Source organism: Alligator mississippiensis, chromosome 1, assembly GCF_030867095.1.
Source record: "Alligator mississippiensis isolate rAllMis1 chromosome 1, rAllMis1, whole genome shotgun sequence".
Lineage (NCBI taxonomy): Eukaryota > Metazoa > Chordata > Crocodylia > Alligatoridae > Alligator > Alligator mississippiensis.
The window spans coordinates 262,290,693-262,313,689 of NC_081824.1; the positions used below are offsets into that span (position 1 = coordinate 262,290,693).

Consider the following 22,997-nt stretch of genomic DNA (forward strand, 5'->3'; position numbering starts at 1 on the left):
GGGCAAAGTGTTTGGCCCCTTAAAGACTCAGAACTTAGCTGCAGGTACTTACCAGCTAATAATCTACCTGACTGGAAGCCAGCTTGGACTGATCCCAGCTAATGAGAAAGGAGCCACAAGGATGGTTTGCTTGTCTGTTTATATTATACTTGACTGTTTCTTTTGTTTGTTCTTATTACTGTAGGGGACCATGTGGCCTCATATTAAATGAACTTGTTGGAAACCCTGAAGTCAGAGCTGACTCTTCTATATCAGGAAGTGGGGGAAGTGACCCCCTCGCAATGGCCTATACAAGGACTACAGATTCTTCTCCCTTAGTGTCCAAGCAGCCCCATCTCCACACACATGCCCCCCACACTCCAGAGGGCAGAGGCTTATGATCCAGCCTCACCCACCCCTCCCACTCCTGAACACTGCTCTCTGCCTGCTCACAGCCCCACAGGTAGTTCTGGTGAGTTGCTACTGCAATTTAATACTTAGATTTATAGTATGGGGGTGCTAACCCAGCCTAGGACAACTCATCAAAATTCCCCATGTGCCCCAGGGGCCATGGGGAATTTTTTTTGGTGTTGATCTTCCGTGCTTTGGAAATATGAAAAACCTTCACTCTTTCACACACACACACATCTATATATAACTATATAGATATCTATATCTATCAATCGATCGATATATGGTGGCACTAGGGAGGGATGCGAGTGGCACCTGGGAAGGTGGGGGGTGCAAAACTTTGATTTTATATATAAGAAAGAAGTCTTTCACATTCCCGAAGCATAGACTTTAAGAACGCCAAAAATCTAGAGGCGGCAACAGTGCAAGTAACTGCCCAACCCTGAGTTGGCCTATGACAAAGAAGGAGAGGAGAAAATTTCTGCCCTCCCCACACATGGCATTCGCATCCCTGTCCCGTGCCGTATGTGCTCTTTATGCTCCGTGCCACCAGTGCTGCAGCTCGCCCCACCTCCAGCTAGTCTATATAAAGGGATTGACTCGGCCCCAAGGTGGGGTAGGTTTCTGACAGCACGTGGGTGCTGCTCGCGTCCTAACACCGCCCTGCTCCAAGATGTCGCCAAGCCGACCTCCCCCGCCCGACTCCAAAATGGCGGCCGCTCCGCAACTCCCCCCCACGCTCGAGAGGGCACTGACGCCACTTCCGCTTGTGCAGCAGCCATTTTGTCTCTCCGTCGCGGCTGCTGCCCGAGCTTCTCCCTCCCACTGGACGCCGCTGGCCGCGCAACTCCAGTTCCCCCCCGGGCCCGGCTCCCTGCGGACCCGCCGCCTCGGAAAGGAGGGTGGCAGCACGCCCGCCTCCCTGTGGCCAGGGCCTGGGGAGGCCCTGGGCCAAGGCAACGGCCCTGCGGCCCCCCCGCCACGTGACCACTCAACCGCCGCGGGGGGCTGCTAGCGCCCCCTCCCCCGCGGGGGGGGCCCGGGGGCGGCGCCATGGCGAGCGAGGAGAGCTACTTGGCCATCCTGCGCTACTTGACCAACGAGCGCGAGCCGTACGCGCCGGGCACGGAGGGCAACGCTAAGCGCAAGATCCGCAAGGCGGCCGCGTGCTACGTGGTGCGCGGCGGGACCCTGTACTACCAGCGGCGGCGGCGGGATCAGCCGCGCTTCGCCGAGCTCGAGGTGGTGCTGCAGGCCGAGCGCCGCGAACACCTCATCCGCGCCGCCCATCTCGGCCCCGACGGCGCCCACCGCACACGCCTGCAGACCTGGCAGGGACTCTCGCAGCAGTACTGGTGGAGAGGTGAGGGGCGCGGCGCACCTGCAGGTGTCGCGGGTCCGACACGAGGGGCTGGGGGCGGGGCCGGGGCGGCGGGGGGCGCATGCGCGGGGCTGCACGACTGGGCGCTGAGTGGGTAGAGCTTTGGCCCCTGTAGAACGTGTTCCCCGTGTGCGGATACGCGAGGCTACTCCAGTTCTGAGGGAGGTTAAGCAGACCCTGTGGGTGCACTGCCCCGCGCTGTGTGCATGTGCAGGAGCTGCTGCAGGTGGTTCCAAGGAAGTGAAGGGCTAGTGGTTGGGGGACCAGTTGTTCACTCCAGTGCGTGCACATGTTGGGGTGCTCTAGTTGGCTCTGAGTGGGTCAAGCATTGGCTCCTGTGTGGGACATACTCTTCTGGGCTGGGTGGAGAGTGGTGCAGTGGTGGGAGGGGCACATTGCGATCTGCAAGGCTGCATGCTGGGAGTGACATCAGGCGATGGCGGGAGCAGATCTCCGTTGGGTTAATGAGTCTGATTTGGCAGTCATATAGGCCACGATGCCCCTTGAATTGGTGGCAGAGTATCAAGGGCATTGCTGAAATACTGCCTTCCTGAAAGGGTAGAGAAAGCATTCCCCTCAATGTCCTGCCATCAATTTAAGGGGCTTTGTGGGGTCTCTAAAACAAGCACAGTGGGTGCCAGGGAGGGTAATGAGTTGATTGCTCTAGATCAGTGGCTCTCAGCTGGGGTGCCGTGAGAGCCTTTGAAGGGTAAAGGGATAAGCAGATGTGGGCAGACTCAGGCTCTCCCCACCTGGCTGCTGCCCTGCTCCCACTGTTTGGTGCCCCTGGGGGGATGCAAGTGCCATAATAAAGGGGGTGCTGTTCAACTCTAAAAGTTGTGGAGGGGACTTTGAGATTAAAAAGGCCAAGGACTACTGCTTTAGAGATATACCCTGTTCTGCCTCTAAAGCAGTGGTTCTTAACTTTTGGAATCAAGGCTCCTCCATCCAGAATGTTTATGACTAGTATAGCACACCATTTCAGAAATTAATTTCATGTTACAGTGCTTGCCTCCTTGCAGAGGGGCCAGGCCATAGTAGTGGGGAGATCATCCAGGCAGAGACAAGTCTTGAGCCTCACACTTGTCCTCACACCTCTCCTCACCAGCACCCTAGTGCAGATGTTTTCAACCTTTTTCGTGTCAGCGTACCCCCAGTGGCTGGAAGCCAAGCGGGAGGGCAGTGGGGGTGGCATGTGGCTGAACGTGGAGCAGCAGCTGCTGCATGCAACTTTCTGCTGCTCCCAACTGGGTAGGCAGCGACTGCACAAGATGATGCATGGTGGTGCTTCATCCCAGGCCGCCCACACATACCCCCTACAGCCTTCTCAAGTACCCCCAGGGGTACACATACCCCTGGTTGACAACCCTGCCCTAGAGTGCTGCATCATCCTGGTTGAGAATCACTGCTGTAAGCATTCATTCTTGCTGCAGTTAGTAATGAGATACTGGGCTATACATGGACCAATGGCCTGACCTGGTTTGCCACAGTTTGTTCTTAATGCTTCATGGTACTTCCAGCTTGTGTGGCTTTTGTTCTCAGTGCAGATCTGGGGCTCAGGTTATTGCACTGATTCATTCCAAACCATTGTTGTGTGGTCAGGTTTCAATATGGTGGTCATTTGCCATTCTCTTCCCTTTTGGGAAGGCATTATTTCCAAAGTTATTTGCTGCTAAAGTTAGATCTGCAATGTATTCTGACTTTGAGCAATGTGCTGCCAAGGTAGATCTGAGTATTCACTGAGAACGTGCTGCTCTGTGGCAGGAAGTGGTGCATAAAGGTCCACCTAGCATGTGGCAACTTAGGGGGATTTCCTTTTGGGCTTCTTGGATACTGACAAGTTAGCCACATGCCTGTGGCATGGAGATGTCTTTACCATTTATGTATTTGGGAATACAAAGCAGAACTGTCCCAGCCTGACTGTTTTATACAGACTATCTATGATTGAAATGTCCTAACCTTTATCAGTAGGGGCCTACTGAAATTGCAGCGAGAAAAAGGGATTTTCATGGCCTGCTCATGGTGCACAGTCAATTTCCTGGTAGCCCCGTCCCTTGCCATTGATTAGCAGAGGGGTCCTGGTGGCCTCATCCCTTGCTGCTGATTGGCCAAGAGGCAAAAAATGCATAATTAAATAGATTCCATGGAAATATTATATAAATCACTGTATTATAATAAAACTTAAATCTAAGTATTAAATTCATGTATATTATATATGCATAATATGTATATAAATTGATATCAGAATTTATTATTAGTGTTCTACAAAAAGTTAAAAAATGCTACATAATGCTAACCTTGATAGAAACCATTTACGTTGGTTGCTAAATGCTAGCGTGCAGCATCCACCAGCAGTCGCAGCTGACATCCTGTGTGTCTGCCGTGTGAACATGTGTCTGTACAATGAGATTTCACATTCAGCATCCACTAAATTGGTTGGAATTATAAGGCAGTGTTTTGCCAAGTTGTGGGGATGTGGAAACCGATCAGAAACCACATCCCAAAACTCATTTGCAGTCAAAGGCATCTGACATCCTTTGACAAAATTCATATAAGCAGCACATTAGTTGTCAGGTTCTTTTTGCCATCCAGAGATCGATTAAAGTAGCTGAGGGTCAAAACTGAGAAAAGGCACCAGGTTTGGGTCAAAAATACTAACAGCACTAAAAAAGGAGGCAGCCAGTTGTCTAAACTGAGGTGATAGCAACTGATCATAATTTGTAATACTGATTTAACGTTGCACCTATTGCCTAGAACTGTTCTTGTCTCCACTGGTTTTCACTTCAGTAGTTTGAAAGTGATGTCTGATACCATGTCTTGGCCCTAACTGATCATATCCATCTGCTTGTGTTTGATGAATCAAAGCCTGCTGGCTGGAACCACATTAGAAACTCCATGAACTGGGTAGTATTTTCAGCCGCAAAGTTAACTTGATTTTCAATGTTGCCCTGTTTTAAGAGATTGCGTAGTTTAAGCATACACTGTGTTCCGGGTGTGATCTGGGGTCATTGCGCATAAATTGCTAGTAGAATTTAAAGCTTGCAAAGAAGAATTTTTTCAACTATTTTAGTTGGTCTAATAATAGATATCAAATTTACCCAAAGAAGCTTGTCTGCCTATGTCCTTAGACCAACACAACTAGAACCTATACCCCTAGTAGAACTTAATATTCTTTGCATGGTAATGAAGTGTGTTTAAACCACAAATTCTGCCTTGTAAGCCTTGGTTCTGATGGAAGTGACACTGTTGCATTTAGGTCCCTGCTTTGATTGGCAGTAGACTTCCTGTATTGAAGCTTATGGCCTGGACAATGTTTGAATGCTTTTTTAGAAGAGGAAACTAGTCTATCCACATCAGGAAAACATGTGCGCCAGATGTCACTTACTGAAGAAAGAGTGCCTGCATTGCAGTTGACTTGAATTGCGTTGGGTGTCATTCCATGGAGCACATCAGAGAAAGCTTTGCACATATACATTGCATTATCAGAAAGAAGTGCTGAGTTCTTGTTAAATTCTGAGCCGTAGTTTACAACAACCTTCACTACAACTTGTGCTACAACTCAAAAATTTACACACATGAGTTGAACTGTCTCTATTCAGAAAACAGGCAGGTCACAGTCTTTCCAGTTCCCAGGTACAAATAAAATGTGGACGACATAGTTATCCTGGGCATCTGTTGCTTCCTCTGCTTCATTCGAAAAGGATTCATATTCTGCTAGTGCAAATTTTGTAGACTGAACATGCGAAGCAATTACTCCTGGTAGATAATCCTGGTGAAGCTTTTTCACAAAAGGGAAGCTAACAGCATTTGATATGTGGCTGTTCAAGTAGTCAAGTAGTTCCTTATTTTCAGGTTATCACTTTCCTCTAGAGCATCAGTTCCCAGTCTGTGGTATGGGTACCACCAGTGGTCTGCAGGCAACCTGTCAGTGGTATGCATTAACAGATTTATTATAATTACTTTATATGACAATGTGCGGGTGGTACTTAAAGTTATATCATTTTAAATTGGTGGTGCATAATCTGTCAGAGTTTGGGAACAGTTGCTCTAGTCTAGAGGTAGTTTGGTAGCCATGAATGCCTCCACTAGTTTGAATGTAGCTTCTCTTCTTGTTAAACTGCTTTCAGTGGTTCTTTTAAACATCAAGGACAGTGTTGCTTGTTTCTTGCTATGATCTTCAGCCCCTGCGGAAGCCTTTTGCTTTATACGCTATTTGGACCCTAAATGCTGATCAGCGCTGTTTTTCCTTTAGAGTCATTCAAAGTCAAGTTGCAAGATGAACAAAACAACTTACCACCATCTGAATGCAGGGTTCCTACAGGGAACTGTGTTACATGATCCTGAGCTGAAATGTATTTTGTTTTTTTTTAATTTCTTTTAACTCATCTTCAGACTGCAGCACTGCTGCATTGCATCTAGCTTCTTAAAAAGTGGCGCTGAAACATTTTTTCTTTCCTGACTGGTGCTCTCACTTAGTCTATGTCACCAGCTCAGCTTCTCAGTAGCTCTCACTCAAATCGCGCTCTATGGCTGCAGTGATCGCTGCACTTTCTTTGTATTCTGGTAAGCATTTGGCAGGGGGGTAAGGGTTGATTCCATGGGAAATCACAGCCAATGCCATTTTTTCTGGAGACTGCTTTTTTTTGCAGTTTCCATGAAAATTGTGAATTCGCGATTTAAGTAGGTCACTATTTATATCAGGCATAGAGGTAATCCTCTGGCTGGCTCATCAGCTCCATGTAAGCTGTTCTCTTATACTTCTGAACCCTCCTCCATCCCTGCACCCTATTTGCTTGTAAACCTCAAGAATTGGTTCATGTTAAAGGAGCAAGTAAACAGTTCATATTCTCCGCACTTTGTTTTCCATTTGGCTGGTGGTCTCTCTTGATTCCCTTTCCCTCTCTCACCCCCAAGGAGATGGGGTGAAAAAACAGGTAAATCTCATAGTGGGAATGTAAATTATAAATTGTTCTGAGAGCAGTGACATGAGTCTTTTCCCTGGTTTGTCCTGAAGTGAGCTGTGGCTCATGGAGCTTACGCATCTCTGATTTGGTTGGAGTATAAGGTATGCACCTTGATTTCTTCCTTTAAACCAAGCTAACTCCCTTCTTACCTTTTCCCCCCTTCAGGTTGCCCCATCCTCTCCCTTTCCCCCAAATTCTGCAAAAGCTAGAGAAGTTCACTACCCAGAATCTTAGTTAACAAAGTTGAGACTGACTGGCAGAGCTTGGATGTATCTGTATTAAACAGTGGATAAGAGAAAATTCAGATTTAAGATTACAAAGCAGTTTCATTCCAGCAATTTATAATCTCCCCGTTCCCATCAAAACAGATCTTCTTGTAATGCAACAGTCACTATGGCAGTTTAATGTCAGATTACAATTGTGTGGGACACAGCACACCACATAAAAATGGGATATTTGCTCAGTCTTTCTCATGTGCGTGCTTATTATGACATGACTGAGTGAGCCATGTTTACAGTTCATTTTCACTGTTCCCAGCTCAAGTGGGACTAGGTGGGAGTTTGACTGAAATCTGTATTTCCTGTTCTCACACATGTAAGTGGACAGTGTTACTACATTTTATGTTCTGGAAGGGGATGAAGTGCTGCCAGTCAGCCTAAAGTCTGTATTTTCCAAGTTTCTAGAAACTGTTAGGTTTTGAATTATCACAAAGGTCAACATGCACAAAAAGAAAATTAATTTGTATTGAAGTCTTTGTAAATTGAGTGCACTTTGCTACCAGGCCCAGGACCTCTTAAATCAAGGGATTGTCAGTTGGGATCCATAAAACAATTTCAAGTTCAGTTGTTTAAAGTACTAGAGATGGGGCATCTCTTAAATAGCCTGGACCCAAACTATAGGGAATGACTTGGATCCTAGTCAGCACAGTTATATGTACCATGCATACATGTATCATGTATATGTGTACCAAATGGACCTGGCTTAAAGTCCCACCAGCTTCAGTGAGGCTGAATGCAAATGCAGGGTTCTTTTTATGTGGTGCTAGTTGTAAGGTCTTCGAGATCTTTTTGAACTGAATGTTAACTAAGTGTAAGGCTGGTGTAAAAGACTCTGCACAATTTTTTGAGATGATTGTTTAACCTTATAATTTTCTACTAGTTCTATCCAGAATAAACTTTGGGGCATAATAGCTGAGATATAATGACAGTCATGTCCTAAGTAAGAAAGAGAGAACCAGGTAAAACCAGAAAGCTTTTCCAGTAAGTGTATAATATTATATAGATGCTTTCACTGCTCTGTTTCATGCAGTAGTGCCCAACATCCTGTTCTGCAGGCCAGATGAGTGGTGTATGGCTGGGCTGCAGACAGAACCCACATGCCAGATTGATCTGGCATGTGGGGCCATGCCATCTGGCCTGCAGGGCTCCTCACCCAGGGCAGCTGCAGTGCATGGGACGGTGCCATCTCTTCTTTTGCCGATTGCAGTAGCATGGTCAGCCACTGCTGCAACAATGGCTGTTTTTGCATACCCCGACAGGTGGCATCAGAGATGTTAATTCTTTGCCCCATTATGCTCATTATGTTAGTGGGGCTCCCTATGGTTCTAGATATCTGGTAGCAGGGGAATGGTGGCAGTGATAATTGCCAACAGTCACAGCAATTGGTGTTGCCATTGCATTCCCACCACAGAATGTGCAGACCTATGGGAAGCCCCATGGGCTGGATGACAACTCTTCAGGTAATATCTGGCCTACGGGCCATAGGAAAAGCACCACCTGTTTAATGTAAAATGAATGACTGAAAACTAATCAGACTTTTCATTGCTGGTTTTCCTTAGGTATTCTTAAACAAGTTAAAGACTACATTAAGGAATGTAGTAAATGCCAAGAAAAACTAGATCGTTCTAGATCCCTCACAGATCCTTCTGAAATGCTGGAGGAACTAGGATTAGATGCAAAATTTTATGAAGACAGTAATGGAACAGATGATGAATTGAGTAACACAGCATCGATCCCAGCTGCATCCCCAAAACCTGTGAAAAAGAAGCCAATATCCAAACACGAGCTTGTGTTTGTAAGTAGTGCTGCATGTTTAAAGAATTAAGATATTTGTTGCATAGTCAAATTCTTATTGATACTGCTCGTACTAGTGAAGTAAAACCAGGGTATTCAGTTTCAGCAAATGGCTCAGGTATACAGAATACAGGAGACTGGTGTACTCACTGTGAAACTTACCACTGAGCCTAATTTATGATGGGAAATAATTTTTCTCTATTTGACACTCCTGGGAGCTCATGAAAAATGATTGCAAACATTGCATCCATATTCAACCGTATCCTCCAGGAGTTTTGACTTGACCATTTTTTTTTTTTTTTTGAGGTAGTTGTCTATCTAAAATATCTTGGTAGAAGTTCACAAGCATATGTATCCAGAAAGCTTTTCCTATAAGATTGCAGCATTTAGAAATTAGATCAAATGGCTATAGAGGTATTTGTCCTTCCCTTTTTTACTTTTCCTACTTTATTTTTATTTCTCCTCAAATGATATTGTATGTCAATATGTGTATTAAAGACATATTTTTTAAATATTATTTTTTGTGGGGTTTTTCCCCTCCTCCTTTGAGTTCATATCTTGTGTGTGCATATGTATATGTGTGTAACTTGAAAAGGAAAGGATTTCTTAGGGTGATATCTTTTATTGGACTGACTATGCACATAGATCATCTTAAGAAATCCTTGCCTTGTACATCATTTCTGGACCATCACGGCTACAACATCGCTCTTTAAAAGGAAGAGGAATTTACAAATTAAAACTGCTCGCTAAAAGTTTTTTAATTTTTGTCTTCCAATAAATTGATCTTCTCTCTTTACAGAAAAAGTTTCTATGCTTCAGCTTGAATGACTAGGAAGATATAACCTAAATATGCTGATTTATTTATTATAGGTTGACAGTAAAGGTCTTGTGAAGCAGTCTTCTCCAAAACACTGTCTGTCGGTCTTGAACCAACTGAACCAGCAGAGGCTTTCCAATCAGTTTTGTGATGTTACCCTATTGATTGAAGGAGAGGAGTACAAAGCACACAAATCTGTCTTGGCAGCCAACAGTGAATACTTCCGGGAGCTCTTCATTGAAAAGGGAGCTGTCTCAAGTCATGAAGCTGTAGTGGATCTTTCAGGTAAATAGCCTTTAGCTTAAAAATAGACATAAGAAATGGGATATAAGCCTTACTGAATTTAGATCTTTTGTGTTCAGAATGATTAAGGATTTGATTTGACTTATTAAAAATATTCCTAAGTTAAGAGTTTTAATGCCAGAGGTTTCCCTTTGAAATTGTCTAGTCTGTTGAACTGCCTAGCATGGACTGTGGAGTTATAACACTGATTCCTGCATAGGAAAACAACTTCTGGACATGTGCGGTACTGATTTAAAATCATATGTTAATTAATGAGCATCAGATATTTGGCAAATATCTCTGTACTTTAAAGTTCAGACCCATTCAAATCAGGCATGAACAGGTGTTCCCAGTGGATTACTTCAGAATAATATAGTGGAGATCGGGTTTTTGTGTCTCTCTTTCCAGGTTTCCTCTGATCTTTCTTGTATTATTCCATACAGGCTTTTGCAAGTCAAGCTTTCTCCCTTTATTGGAATTTGCTTATACCTCAGAATTAACTTTTGACTTCTGTAGCATGGCAGATGTTGCCTTGCTAGCCCGACATCTCTTTATGTCAGAGGTTTTGGAAATATGTGAAAATGTGCACAAACAGATGGAAGAGAAACAAATCACAGTGTACCAAAAGGGAGATATTCACACAGTAGAGTCTATGCAGAATTTAACACAACAGAATAACGTTGAGATTCAGCCTATGGACAGTGTTGAACAGCCTTTACCTACAGAAATGTCAAATAGTGAAGAAGTAGCAATTACAAATGGAACTTCCCCCAGTACTGGAGAAGATGAAGTAGTGGCACTGCAGTCTGACTCTCAGACTGTAGAACCTACTGAGACTATAACTGCTAGTCTTTCAGAGACTGGGGGGCAGTGTGAAACTACTGCAAATGCTATAAAACTAGAAATGGAAGAGCGCGTTCCAAATGACATTGTGTCTGTCATGCAGTCTGAGCCCTCAGCTGTGGAGGGCCTGGATACACCCTCTCAGACAGAAAATGGGGCTGATCAAAATGAGAGCAGTGAAGCAAATGTAGAAATTGTGTCAGAAAACTCCCTGGACATACTTAAACCAAAACCTGGCCAGCCATGTAAAGCCTCAGACCTTCCAGCTCCTCACCCTGAGAGTATAGTCTCAAACCAAGATGATACATACAAAAGCAAACTTCGTCAGCGTTCTGTTAGCGAAGGTGGATATATCAGATTGCATAAAGGAATTGAGAAAAAGTTACAGAACAGGAAGACAGCACCCAAATCGCCAACACAGCAGGTATGTTAAATATCACTGTTCAATCCTATATCCTAGTTTTGAGTTCTCCTTTGTTCTCTGGCTAAAAGGTGCAGTTTAGAATAAGTGCCAATATGTGTAACAGTGAAACATGCAAAGTCAATAAATATCCTACTTCTTTCAAACCTAGTGATCATAGATTGCTGTTTGCTTTAGCATATAGTGTCTCTTGCATGCCCGACATTAAACACAGTTTGAGTGAATCTTTGGCTTTTTATTTCCTAGTAGAATTGAGGTCTCTGGTGGGGAGGGGAGGAGAAGGACATACTTTCAGATGTATATGGGTGTTGAGGAGGCAGCCATATATGATATCCATTCGTTTACTGACCATTCCTGCAATATGTGACTTGAAAACAGAGTACATATTTTGTGTATGAAGACTTGACATCTTACTGGTTGCATCACTGTAAAATTTCTTAAATGTGATCGTAAATCAACCTGAGGAAAGGCACTGTGATGGCCAAGAGCTTGTCTAACTTTATCCCAACTACACAGTTGGCCCAATAAAGATAACGTTCCCAAAAAATCTTTGTCTCTTGTCCTAATCAAAGTATTCTCTATAGCAGCATTTTAAATTGAAGATTAGGTCCTTTTTCTTCATAGACTAGGCAAGATATTGTTAATAGAACATCCAGCAGGGAAAGTTGTGTTTAAACATGAATGTCCAGGGCTACATTAATTCAGTCCCTCTTATGTATATTTTGTATGCAGGCCACTTCTAACTATAGGAGCACATACATGTCTGTTTCTTTTTTCCCCAGAGGGTCTGTGCCCCTTTGCATAGGTTAGATGAGTTTCACTGTTGTTCATTATTTCCTATCATTGGACAATAGGACCTTATATGCCAAATGTAATTCAGACTCTGTATTGAACAGAATTAGGGACTACCACAGAGGTTTATCTGTGAAAGTCTCATCACTACAGTATATGTGCTTTGTAAACATTTAATGAATTTTCCTTACAATGCTCCTGGGAGGAAAGTGATGGTATCGTGCCTTCATCTGTAGATGGAGAAAGTGAAGCATAGAAATTAAAGTAAATACAGGAAAGCGTCCCCAGTTTTGTTCAAAATGTCTAGTTCAGGGGTTGTGAACTGGGGGTACGCATACTCCTGGGGGTACTTGGGAAGGCCCCACAGGGTACACAGTGGTGGCACGGAGAAGTGGGGGTACTTAGGAAACATTCTGCTGCTATGCAGCACCAGCACCCTCCTGCCCTATTGGCCGGCTGTTATCGTCATCATGTCGTCTGTCTGTGTGTCTCCTTCCGCCCCATCCCCCCCCCCCTCCCCTCCCAGCTCGTCCAGGGGGTACAGTCTAGGTGGGATATACTTCTTAAAGGTTGAAGCCCTCTGGTCTAGTGAATAACTTTTTAGAACTCTTACCTTTTAAATAACTTGAAGTCAAAGGTCAAACCTAGCTCCCATTGACTTCAGTTACACTTCTGTGTTAATCTGCAAATATCCCGTTGTCTCAAAATGAGAACTATAGTTAGTGACCCCCCTGACTTAAATCAGAAGTTTCACAGGTGTGTCAGATTGACCAGGAGCCCAGGCTGGATTTGAACCCGAGGCCAGCAGGTTTGGAGAAGTGGTTATGAATTTGGGGACAACTACAGCAGTGAACCTTCTGGCAGGTTATGACCCCCTCAAACTTCTGGTAGCCTATTGGTAGCTTAGTGGGTTGGACAGAGAGGCTTTGGAGGCTGGATTTGGCCCACAGGCTGCATGTTTGACACCCTGTAAGTGACTTGCCCAGATTCCGGTTCTCCAGGGTAGCATTCGGTTGCCTTGGACATCAGCTTTCCTTTCTCTTCCTGTAGCTCCCTTCCTCAAGATAAGCAATTTGTGCAGCCCATTGACTTATCAGATGAAGGCAGGATCCTAAGAAAACAGCATTTATTTTTTTTCTTTGGAGTGGGGGGTTCTTCCCTTGTGACTTTCCAGTGCACAGAATAATGCAGGGCTCTTACAGTAAAAAAACAAAAACAATGTATGTGGTAATACCATTGAATAGAGGTGTACCGATACATCGATCCAATATCGGATCAGTACCAATATAAAGAAAATTGGCTGTATCGGAAATCAGCTTAAAGTGGCCAATAGTTTGGCCAATTAAATGCCTGTGTATGTGTGCAGCTGCAGCACAGCATGCAGGCAGCAAGGAGCAGAGCCTGGCAGCTTGAAAAGCTGCATGCAGCTGGTAAGTCTGTTGTGGTGGAAGGGGAGCGGGGAGGGAAGGGGCATGTGGGGAGCAGATCGGTGGCCACAGCAGTGAGGGAGGGAGGCAGCAGGTGCTGTCAAGCTGGGCTAGGGTGAGACATGGGATGGATCTGCAACTCATCCAGGGGTGGTGGGGAGCAGCTCTTGCTGCTGCGTGTACCATGGGAGAGCACGGGGGTAGGGGGCCATGTGCCCCCTGGATCTACGCTGGGTGGGCAGGCTGGAGCCAGGGCTACGCTATGCTCTTAGAAGGGGCTGGGCTTGGGGCAGGTGGCAGCAGCACTGAGAGGGGGCTGCAGCCACCCCAAATTTTGCCATAGCCCCGCCCAACTCCCCCTCCCAACGCCGCGGCTGCCCACCTGACACAGCCCTGTTTCAACTCCCCTGCCTCCCCATGTGCCAGGAAGAGCTGGGGCTGTGCCAGGCGGGTGGTGGCGGTGCTGGGAGTGGCGCTATAGGGAGCTACAGTGAAATTTGGAGTGGCTGTAGCCCCCTTCCAGCGCCACCACTGCCTTCCCTGAGCCCAGCCTCCACCGAGAAGATCTTGACACAGCCCGTAGCTGCAGCCTGCACACCCTGCCCCATGTAGATCTGGGGGGCACACTCCGCCCCCCCCCCCCCATGCCCTCCAGGGGTGCACATAGTGGCAGGAGCTGCCCCGCCCACCCCCCGGACAAGCTGTGGCTCCGTCCCATGCCCCACCCAACCCCAGCTGGGCAGCACTTGCCCCTGCCCTCTACCTCCCTCGCCATGGCAGGTGTTGATCTGCCCCCCATGCCCCTTCCCTCTCCCCTCCCTTTCCACCACAATAGATTTATTTGCCAGCTGCTGGGAGACAGACTAAGATTAAGTCTTCTAACTTGGGTGCATTATTTTCCAGTTTTTAAACATCCTTTTAATATAATCTGCTTCATTACATCATGAAATGAGGAGAAGGGGTGTATGTTTGTTTTAACTAAATGGCAAAACCAAATTCCATCCTGGGGAATGGTATTGATTCCCCTCTGGGTCATCAAGAGGATTAAGCTCTGAAGCCCAGGCTTCTACCCCTTGAGCTAATAGGATAACTGGTAGTGGTGGTTGTGGTATTAAGATGGTTTCCTCCTCATGAGCCAGCCTCACAGATACTTAATCATCATAAAGCAGAGATTGGTAACCTGTGGTGCATGAAGCATATCGCTGTCATGGAGCTGTACTGTGCTGCCTATACCCTCCACAGTACTTCCTTGCACTGCAGAGCTTGCTGCTCCATAGCATCTGAGCTGCCTTCACTGCCGAGGGTTTAGGGAAACTGGCAGCTGACTGCTCAGAGGTGGGGAGCCCATACCCACAAAAGGCTGCTAACCACTGCCATAGAGTTCAGATTCAGTTCTGGGTTCTGGAAGGGACATCCTTTTTCCCGTCAAACTCTTTTAAGCCCCCTGTGCTCCTTTCGTCTTCCAGGCTGTTCCTGTTCTCTGGTCTTACTATTCCCAGCCTTCCCTTTCTTAGCCTCCTTGTGCCCTCACCTATTCTTTATCGCTTTTGGCAAGCTATTTCTTCATCCTCCATGCTTCTGAGTGCCAGTATGAATGATTTGAGAGTTTGAGGGAGGACAGTTTCCTTTACCTCTGTTCTGGTGCTTCTGCAGTAGCCAGAAGGAAGAATTGTAGAAAAATAGTGGTGAGTTCTGAGTAGGAGTACAGCCATTGCAATTGGCCAGTTGGAGATCTCTGGGGATGAGCATACTCAATATAAATGGAGTATTGGTCAAATTGTAATGAGCTTGAATGGTCGTGAGCAAACTGATTTTTCAGAGACTTTATGATTTGCTGCCTCTGAAAACTACCCACATTTGGCCAAAGTGGATATTCCTGAAAAAGGATACCACCCCTGTATCTGCTACAAAGCATGGAGGGCAGAAAATAGAGGGGGGAAAAGTTTTATTTTACTTTCTTAATGTTGCTCTTGGAAGCCCTTTGGATTACTTTCCCCCAAATATAGGGAGAAAATAATTTAGCTTGAAATATATCCAGCAGAGGAAATTGCAGTCTAAATGGTTAGAAGTTGCCACTTAAAAACCCATGTTAGTAATCTTACCTTCATAAGATTACCTGATTCTAGCTTTCCCTAACATATGTTGCTAATTATTTTTTGGGAAAGATCTTCAGCAAAACTGAAAATACCCTTAAACAAAAAGAGCCTGTCTTGCATGCTGTAATTTTGAAGATTAACAATTCTTAAGACAAGCAACCCAAGTTGAGTTTCCAGGTATATTAACTGTTGCACAGCAGCTTCGGTTTGCTCTCTCTATGCTATCCAAGCTATATTTGTCATGGGCTAGTGACTGCCTTTGACACGAGATGTTTTGAATGGGGTCATAGCAGTCAAAGTCAATCTGCCTTTTTCTATGCTTTTGTCTGTCTAGTATACATCAGTGAGTGTATTCAGGGTAGTGATAGTGGCCTTATCCCTGCAGGATGGGTCTGCAGCTGCTTAGTAATTGAAGTCCATCTGTTTTAGACTAAAATTGAAGCCTTGATGTCTAGTTGGCAGCTGGTATCAAGTGGAGTGCCCCAGGGTCGTTCCTGGGACTGGTTTTGTTCAATATCTTCATTAATGACCTGGAAGATGGGATACAGTGAACCCTCAGCAAGTTTTCAGATGACACCAAGCAAAGGGAAGTAGTAGATACACTGCAGGGTAGAGCCAGGATTCTGGGTGACCTAAACAAATTGGAGGATTGAACCAAAAGAAATCTCATGAGGTTCAATAAGGACAAATGCAAAGTTCTGCACTTAGGACAGAACAATCCCATGTACCACTACAGCCTGGGGAGTGTCTGGCTGGGCAGCAGCTCTGCTGAAAAGGGCCTGCTCCGGGAGCTACAGGGGACTGTAAGGTGAATATGAACTAACAGTGTGCCCTTGGTGCGAAGAAGGCTGATGGCACACTGGTCTGCATTCGTAGAAGCATTGCCAGCAGATTGAGGGAAGTGATTATTCCCTTCTATTCTGCACGGATGAGGCCACATGTGGAGTACAATGTTCAAGAAATGATGTGGACAGGCTGGAGAGAGTCCAGCAGAAGGCAGTGAAAATGGTTATGGGGATGGGGCACATGACTTCTGAGGATAGACTGTGGGAATTGATTTTATTTAATTAGGAGCGGAGAAGACTGGGGGGGAGGGGGAGATTTAATAGTATCCTTCAACTACCTGAAGGGTGGTTTCAAAGACGATGGAGCTAGACCGTTCTCAGTAATGGCAGATGACAGAACAAGGAACTGGTCTCAAATTTTGGCAAGGAAGGTTTAAGTTGGATATTGGGAAAAACTTTCTCACTAGGAGGGTAATGAAGCACTGGAACAGGTTACCTAGAGAGGCTGTGGAATCTTCCTCCCCAGAGGTTTTTAATATCCGGCTAGACAGAGCCTTGGCTGGATTGATATAGGTGGGAATGGTCCTGCTTTGAGCAGGGTGTTGAACTAGATCTGTGGTCCCATTCATCCCTAATTTTCTATGATTCAATGTGAGAACAGATGTTCATAGCCATGAAACATACCTAAACTTATGCAGGGGTGTGGGTTCACACTACTGAGAGGTGGAGGAAGAGGGGGTAGGTCACAATCCATTTTAAGACAGTCTCCTGTCTAATTTTACTTGTGATGCTTGATCTAAGAGATGCTTTGTACCACTGCTGGGAAACCGAGTGAAAATAACGTTAAGGTTTATTTTATAAATCTTAATGTTATTCTGAAACTCTCAAACCACACTGTAAGCAATTGGTAAACGTGTATTGGTTTAGCTGATTTACTTTTTTTTAAAGTGAAGAAAATCCTGAAAAAGGAACTTTGAATGAAGAAAATAATTCTTCTCTGCCTGATATAGACACCATGATCATATGAAGAACTTGCCGAAGCTCTGCAACCTGTTGTTTTAAAATCAGTTATTCAAAGCAAGCTTATGCATTGAAAATTTAGAAGCATCTAAACTGAATGGTCAGCATCTAAGATGAAAACCAGTTTATGATTAAAAAAGCAAAGCCACCCTCTTCCCAACTCATGCTCTTCTGTATTATGATGGGTTCAGTTTTCTTTTTAAACAGTTTCTATTAACTTCACTGAAATTATAACAACTGACTGAAAATACCATAGTGAAGGTTGTTACTTAAAATAAAGCATGTGATAGAATATAAACAATTATTATTCAAGTATGTATTTTCCTTTCCCCCCAATCTAGGCTGCCATGAAGTTAGTGCAAAGAGGAAAGAAAATGAAGCAACCCAAGAGAGATTCCACAGAGAACAGTGAGGTAGAAGCTCAGCACAAATGTACTGAATGTGGAATGGTTTTTCAGCGGCGTTATGCACTTATAATGCACACACTGAAACATGAGAGAACTAAAGAGTACAAGTGCCCGGTAAGCTTTTGTGGCTTTTAAATAGTTTTACGTTTCTTTTCAGTTGATAATTGTTCCCTGTGTTGCTGCATTTGCTCTAGCTTTGTCTGGAAAATTTGTGGGAACTAACCAGTACAGAGCTGCTTCTCCAGTAGTTCATGGAATCATAGAAGCAGGGTTGGAAGGGACCTTGTAGATCTTCAAGTCCGACCCCCTGCCTGGGCAGGAGGGAAACTGGGCTCAAGTGACCCCAGCCAGGTAGGCATCGAGCCACTTGTTAAAGACCCCCAGGGTAGGAGCCAGCACCACTTCCCTAGGAAGTTGGTTCCAGGTCCTAGCCACCCTAACTGTGAAGTAGTTTCTACGGATGTCTAATCTAAACTTAATCTCCAACAACTTGTGGCTGTTATTCCTTGTTATCCCGGGGGGCGCTAGGGGAAACAAGGTCTCCCCCAAACCCTTCTGGTCCCCCCTAGTGAGTTTATAGACGGTCACAAGGTCCCCCCTCAGCCTTCTCTTGTGAAGGCTGAACAGGTTCAGGTCCCGTAGCCTCTCATTGTAGGGTCTGCTCTGCTGTCCCCAGATCATGCGGGTGGCCCTCCTCTGGACCCTCTCAGTGATGTCCACGTCCCTCTTGAAGCGGGGTGCCCAGAACTGGACACAGTACTCCAGCTGTGGCCTGACCAGTGTCACGTAGAGGGGGAGGATCACCTCCTTGGACCTACTTGAGATGCACCTGTGGATGCACGATCGGGTTCGGTTAGCCCTGCCGACCACGACCTCACATTGTCGGCCCATATTCGTCTTGGAGTCAGTGATGACTCCAAGATCCCTTTCTGCCTCCGTGCTCTCAAGAAGGGAGTTTCCCATCTTATAAGTTTGCTGCCGGTTACTGCTGCCCAAGTGCAGCATCCAGCACTTGTCCATATTGAAACGCATTCTGTTTTTGTTAGCCCACCCCTGCAACCTATCCAGGTCTTTCTGCAGTCTTTCCCTCCCTCCCTCCTAGCATGCCCACCTCACCCCAAATTTTGGTATCATCAGCAAATTTGAACAGGTTGCTTTTCATCCCGTCGTCCAAATCACTGATAAAGAAATTGAACAGTACGGGCCCAAGGCCCGAGCCCTGGGGGACTCCGCTGCCCACTTCCCCCCAGGTCGAATATGACCCATCCACCACCACCCTCTGAGTATGACCCTTCAGCCAATTAGCAATCCATCTGACTGTATAGGCATCGATGCCACAGTCGCCTAGTTTTTTAATGAGGATGGGGTGGTCGACAGTGTCAAAGGCCTTGCTGAAGTCCGGAAAGACTACATCCACGGCAACACCTGCATCCAATGTTTTTGTGACCTGATCGTAAAAGGCAATCGGGTTGGTCTGATATGACCTGCCCCTAATGAAACTGTGCTGGTTGCCCTTCGGCATCATCCCCCATGCCGGCCCATCACAGATGTGCTCCTTGATCTTCTCAAAGAGTTTCCCCAGGATTGAGGTAAGACTGACGGCCCGGGTCCTCCCTTCTCCCTTTCTTAAAGATGGGGACCACATTGGCTATCTTCCAATCATTTGGCACCTGGCCCGAGCACCATGAGCGCTCATAAAGCTGTGCCAAGGGCCCAGCAATAACCCCTGCTAGCTTCCTCAACACCCTGAGATGGAGAGCATCTGGACCTGCTGACTTGAACACATCCAGCCCCTCCAGAAGCACTCTAACCTGGTCCTCCTCATCTGGGCAACTATTTACATTTCAAAACTAATGGAGAAAAATTTCTGAAAAATAAGATGAGGTGCAGTGCATTTGCATTTAAAGACCAGCCACCAATGTTACTCTAATGCTGTGACTTTAAAAAGATTCAGATTGTTAACAGAAATCCTTCCACGTACCATTTTAAATGGTTGATACATATACGTGTAATATATGTGATACATATATGTTTAAAGAAATAGGGGCACATTACAGTTCCAAAATTTCTTTCCTAGCTGTGTAAAAAAGAATTTCAATATGGTGCTTCTCTACGAGCTCATCTTGTTCGGCATACCCGAAAAAATGAAGTGAGGACTGCAACTGCCAGCATAGAAGAGATGGGAATGTCAGAAGTGAAAGGGAGAACCAAGAGGGAGTTTATATGTGATATATGTGGAAGAACTCTACCTAAGCTTTATTCTCTCAGAATACATATGCTCAAACATACAGGTGTAAAGCCACATGGATGCAAGGTAGCAAAAATTAATCTTTTCCTGATCTCTTTAAAATATGTAATGATTTCTTGCTGTATTTGTAGATTCCCTACATATTAAAAAGGTTAGGTTATTCTATTGTTTTAGAAATAGCTTTGTGAAACCCCCAGGCTGGCAGTGGGGTGGGTTACAAGATGGTGCAGAGCGCGGGGAAAAGTGGCCCCTCGCCCGGCCCATGGCCAGCGCTCCTCACAGCAGCCACCTGCAGCCTGCATGAGGCTGCCTGTGCCTGCTCCAGACAGCCCCACATGGGCTGCAAGCGCCTGTAGCAGGGAGCACTAGCCATGGGGCAGGCAAGGGGTCCACTTCCCCATGCTCAGCACCAGCTTCTTCCCTGGTGGCGAGCAGGGGGTCGGGGCTGACCGCTGCCCCCTGCTTGTACCCCGGGCTGGGGGCACTTGGTGTGAGCAGGCAGGGAGTCAGCAGGAGCACGGGGCCCGCACCAGTGTCCTGGGGCCAGTGCTGGTGGGGCCTAGAGCAAGGTGACAGGTGTGCGGGGTCCCAGCTGGCAGGGGCTCTATGGAGCTGGGCTATCTCCCCTCTCCCTGCTGGTGCAGCCCAGCCTGGCTCCACAGACCCTTGCCAGCCTGTGCCCCGTTTTGGGCCACACCAGTGCTGGCCCCGGGACCTTGGTCCCAAGACATTGGGATGTTGGTCCCAAGATGGTGACCAGAGGGTGGCGCACCTGTCACGGGGCGGGGCTACCCATGCGACCCTCAACAGCCTGCCAAAACTGGGTAAATGGCCCTCTGCCCAAAATAATTGCCCGCCCCTGACTTAGTGATTTCATACCAATAGTGCTGGAATACAGGCTTTGCTTAGCTCTCATATGGATGTGCTAACTCACCCTGCCTGGCTTTTCTGGAAGAAACATGTTACTACTAGGATGTAGTTGTGGTTGCTGATAATGACAAGTCACTGAAGTGTTCCATATTTTTTTAGGGAAAAATGACCTTTTACTCAGGGGCATGTGGCTGCTTTTCCAGCAAGAAATACATCACAATTGTTCTCCAACAAGAAACCATAAGTGTGATTAGCTAGATTTCCCAAGAAAAAATGCTGATTTTTGCCTTGTAGTTTAAGAGAAGTGAACATTTATGGACTGAAAGTTACGATAAAATGCAATGCTGTCTTTGCAATACTGTCTTTGTTGCAGTGGCTTTAAAGTTTCTTTTAAACTGGTGTGTATGTGCTTTACCTTGGTGGGGCTTTTCTCCTTAGGTTTGTGGAAAAACATTTACTTACAAGCATGGATTAAAAATGCACTTAGCTCTTCATGAAGCACAGAAGCAGTTTAAATGTGAATTGTGTGAAAAGTCTTTTGTCACAAAACGGAGTCTTCAGGAACACATGAGCATTCATACAGGTAAATGGTTTCTCCTCTGTTTATCTTGGAGCAGCTCTGGCACATTGTAAATGTTGATGGATTTCAGTTTTTGCTTTTGGAAATACAGCAGTTAATGTACAGCTGTCCTGACTATTAAGGAGGTGACAAGTTACAGATAAAATCTTCCTTTCCATATGCTGTATACATACATTCGTTTTAAATTGTTCTTCTGGGATCTAAGAAAATCGCAATAAAACTAGCCTTATTTTTCTGATGTCCAAAATGTCTTATTCTATATTCTGTAAAGAACCTAGCACAATTTCTTGCTTTGAAGAATTTACTGCCTGTATGTAGGGATTTCTCATCAGCTCACTCTGTATATTTATACCTGTAGGGTTTGCATCTGAGAAATGGTACCTTTCAGGGAATAGGTTAACAGCAGCTGAAACCTCTTAGACTTATTGTTTGTTTCTGAGGGAAATTAATCAAGTTATGTTGCATATCTTCAGTTTCAATTGCCTTCCTACATTTAATTTTTTTCAAAGATTTTTCTGTAATAAAGCATTATATAAATGCTAAGAAATTAAGCATTTGCTGTTTGTAATGTATAAGGTTGATATGTGTGCATCAAGAGATTTTTCTTAAATGTATGCATATGATGTGAAAAAGCTGTTAAGTTGAATTTTGCATTCTGTAGTTGTTGAGCTATGGAGTAGATGCCTCTTCAAGTGTCTGTATGGGAGGGGGTAAAGTTATTCATACAATTTGAGACCTGTTGAGGTTTTCTTTTTTAAAAAAAAAAACCAAACCTTCATTCCACTAAAATTTTAGAGTTGCTTTTTTAGCTTTTATCTTGCACACAACTACATTTATGTAAGATCTTATAAAGAATACACTTTAAAATTCCAGTCATGTATTATATATCTCCCTCTTGCTGCAGAGCTAATGCTCCGAGTAGTTCAGACAAATTCTGTGAAAGGGGTATATTCCCTCTAAAGTACTGCAGGGAGATGGAGCCCCTGTAGGAGACATGGCCTTGTATGTAATATGTTCTTTTGGTTTACCAGGAGAATCTAAGTATCTTTGCTCCATCTGTGGGAACTCTTTTCATAGAGCCTCCGGACTCAGTAAGCATATCAAGAAACACCAGCCAAAGCCTGAAGTTCGTGGATATCAGTGTACCCAGTAAGTATAAAATAATCATTAAATTCCTGGGATTACTGAAGATAGTTTAATTATGCCATACTTGGTCATGTAGAACTGGTCAGTTTTCCAGAATAAAGTGTATAAAGTTCTAGAAGGGAAAATTAAGTTTTGTCTAGCTCATTTGGTAGCGAAGATGGTCTTGATCTTAATGATCTTATTTGTGCTTTTCAAGTCAGATTTGAATATGGAGTAGTCTGGTTCGTTGAGTGGTTGTTTTTTTACGTGCTTCTCTAAGTAATAGTTTCATAGTTTGTTTTAAAATGTGTAATAGAGATAGCAGCTCTTCACAGGTGAACAGTCTCTATTCTGCTCTAGGCCCTATTTTACAGTATTTACTAATCTCTGTTTATGTGGGTGCATGCCTTGTAACATACAGTTGCATACAGTAACAGTTCAGGATAGTAAACTTCCAGAGTGCACAGTACATTAGTG

At 45.1% G+C, this 22,997-nt stretch overlaps 1 protein-coding gene across 1 annotated transcript in view; it reads left to right on the forward strand.

The window, feature by feature from the left end:
- Window positions 1–1,173: 1,173 nt before the first annotated feature.
- The window catches only part of ZBTB11 (zinc finger and BTB domain containing 11), a 32,427-nt gene continuing 10,603 nt past the window's right edge, over window positions 1,174–22,997 (forward strand). The window contains exons 1-8 of the mRNA XM_006271772.4: window positions 1,174–1,753; window positions 8,573–8,808; window positions 9,678–9,909; window positions 10,350–11,173; window positions 17,632–17,811; window positions 19,775–20,011; window positions 21,254–21,398; window positions 22,427–22,544. Of these exons, the coding sequence (XP_006271834.1) occupies window positions 1,444–1,753; window positions 8,573–8,808; window positions 9,678–9,909; window positions 10,350–11,173; window positions 17,632–17,811; window positions 19,775–20,011; window positions 21,254–21,398; window positions 22,427–22,544 (2,282 nt within the window). The 5' untranslated portion in view covers window positions 1,174–1,443. The remainder of the gene's footprint in view (window positions 1,754–8,572; window positions 8,809–9,677; window positions 9,910–10,349; window positions 11,174–17,631; window positions 17,812–19,774; window positions 20,012–21,253; window positions 21,399–22,426; window positions 22,545–22,997) is intronic.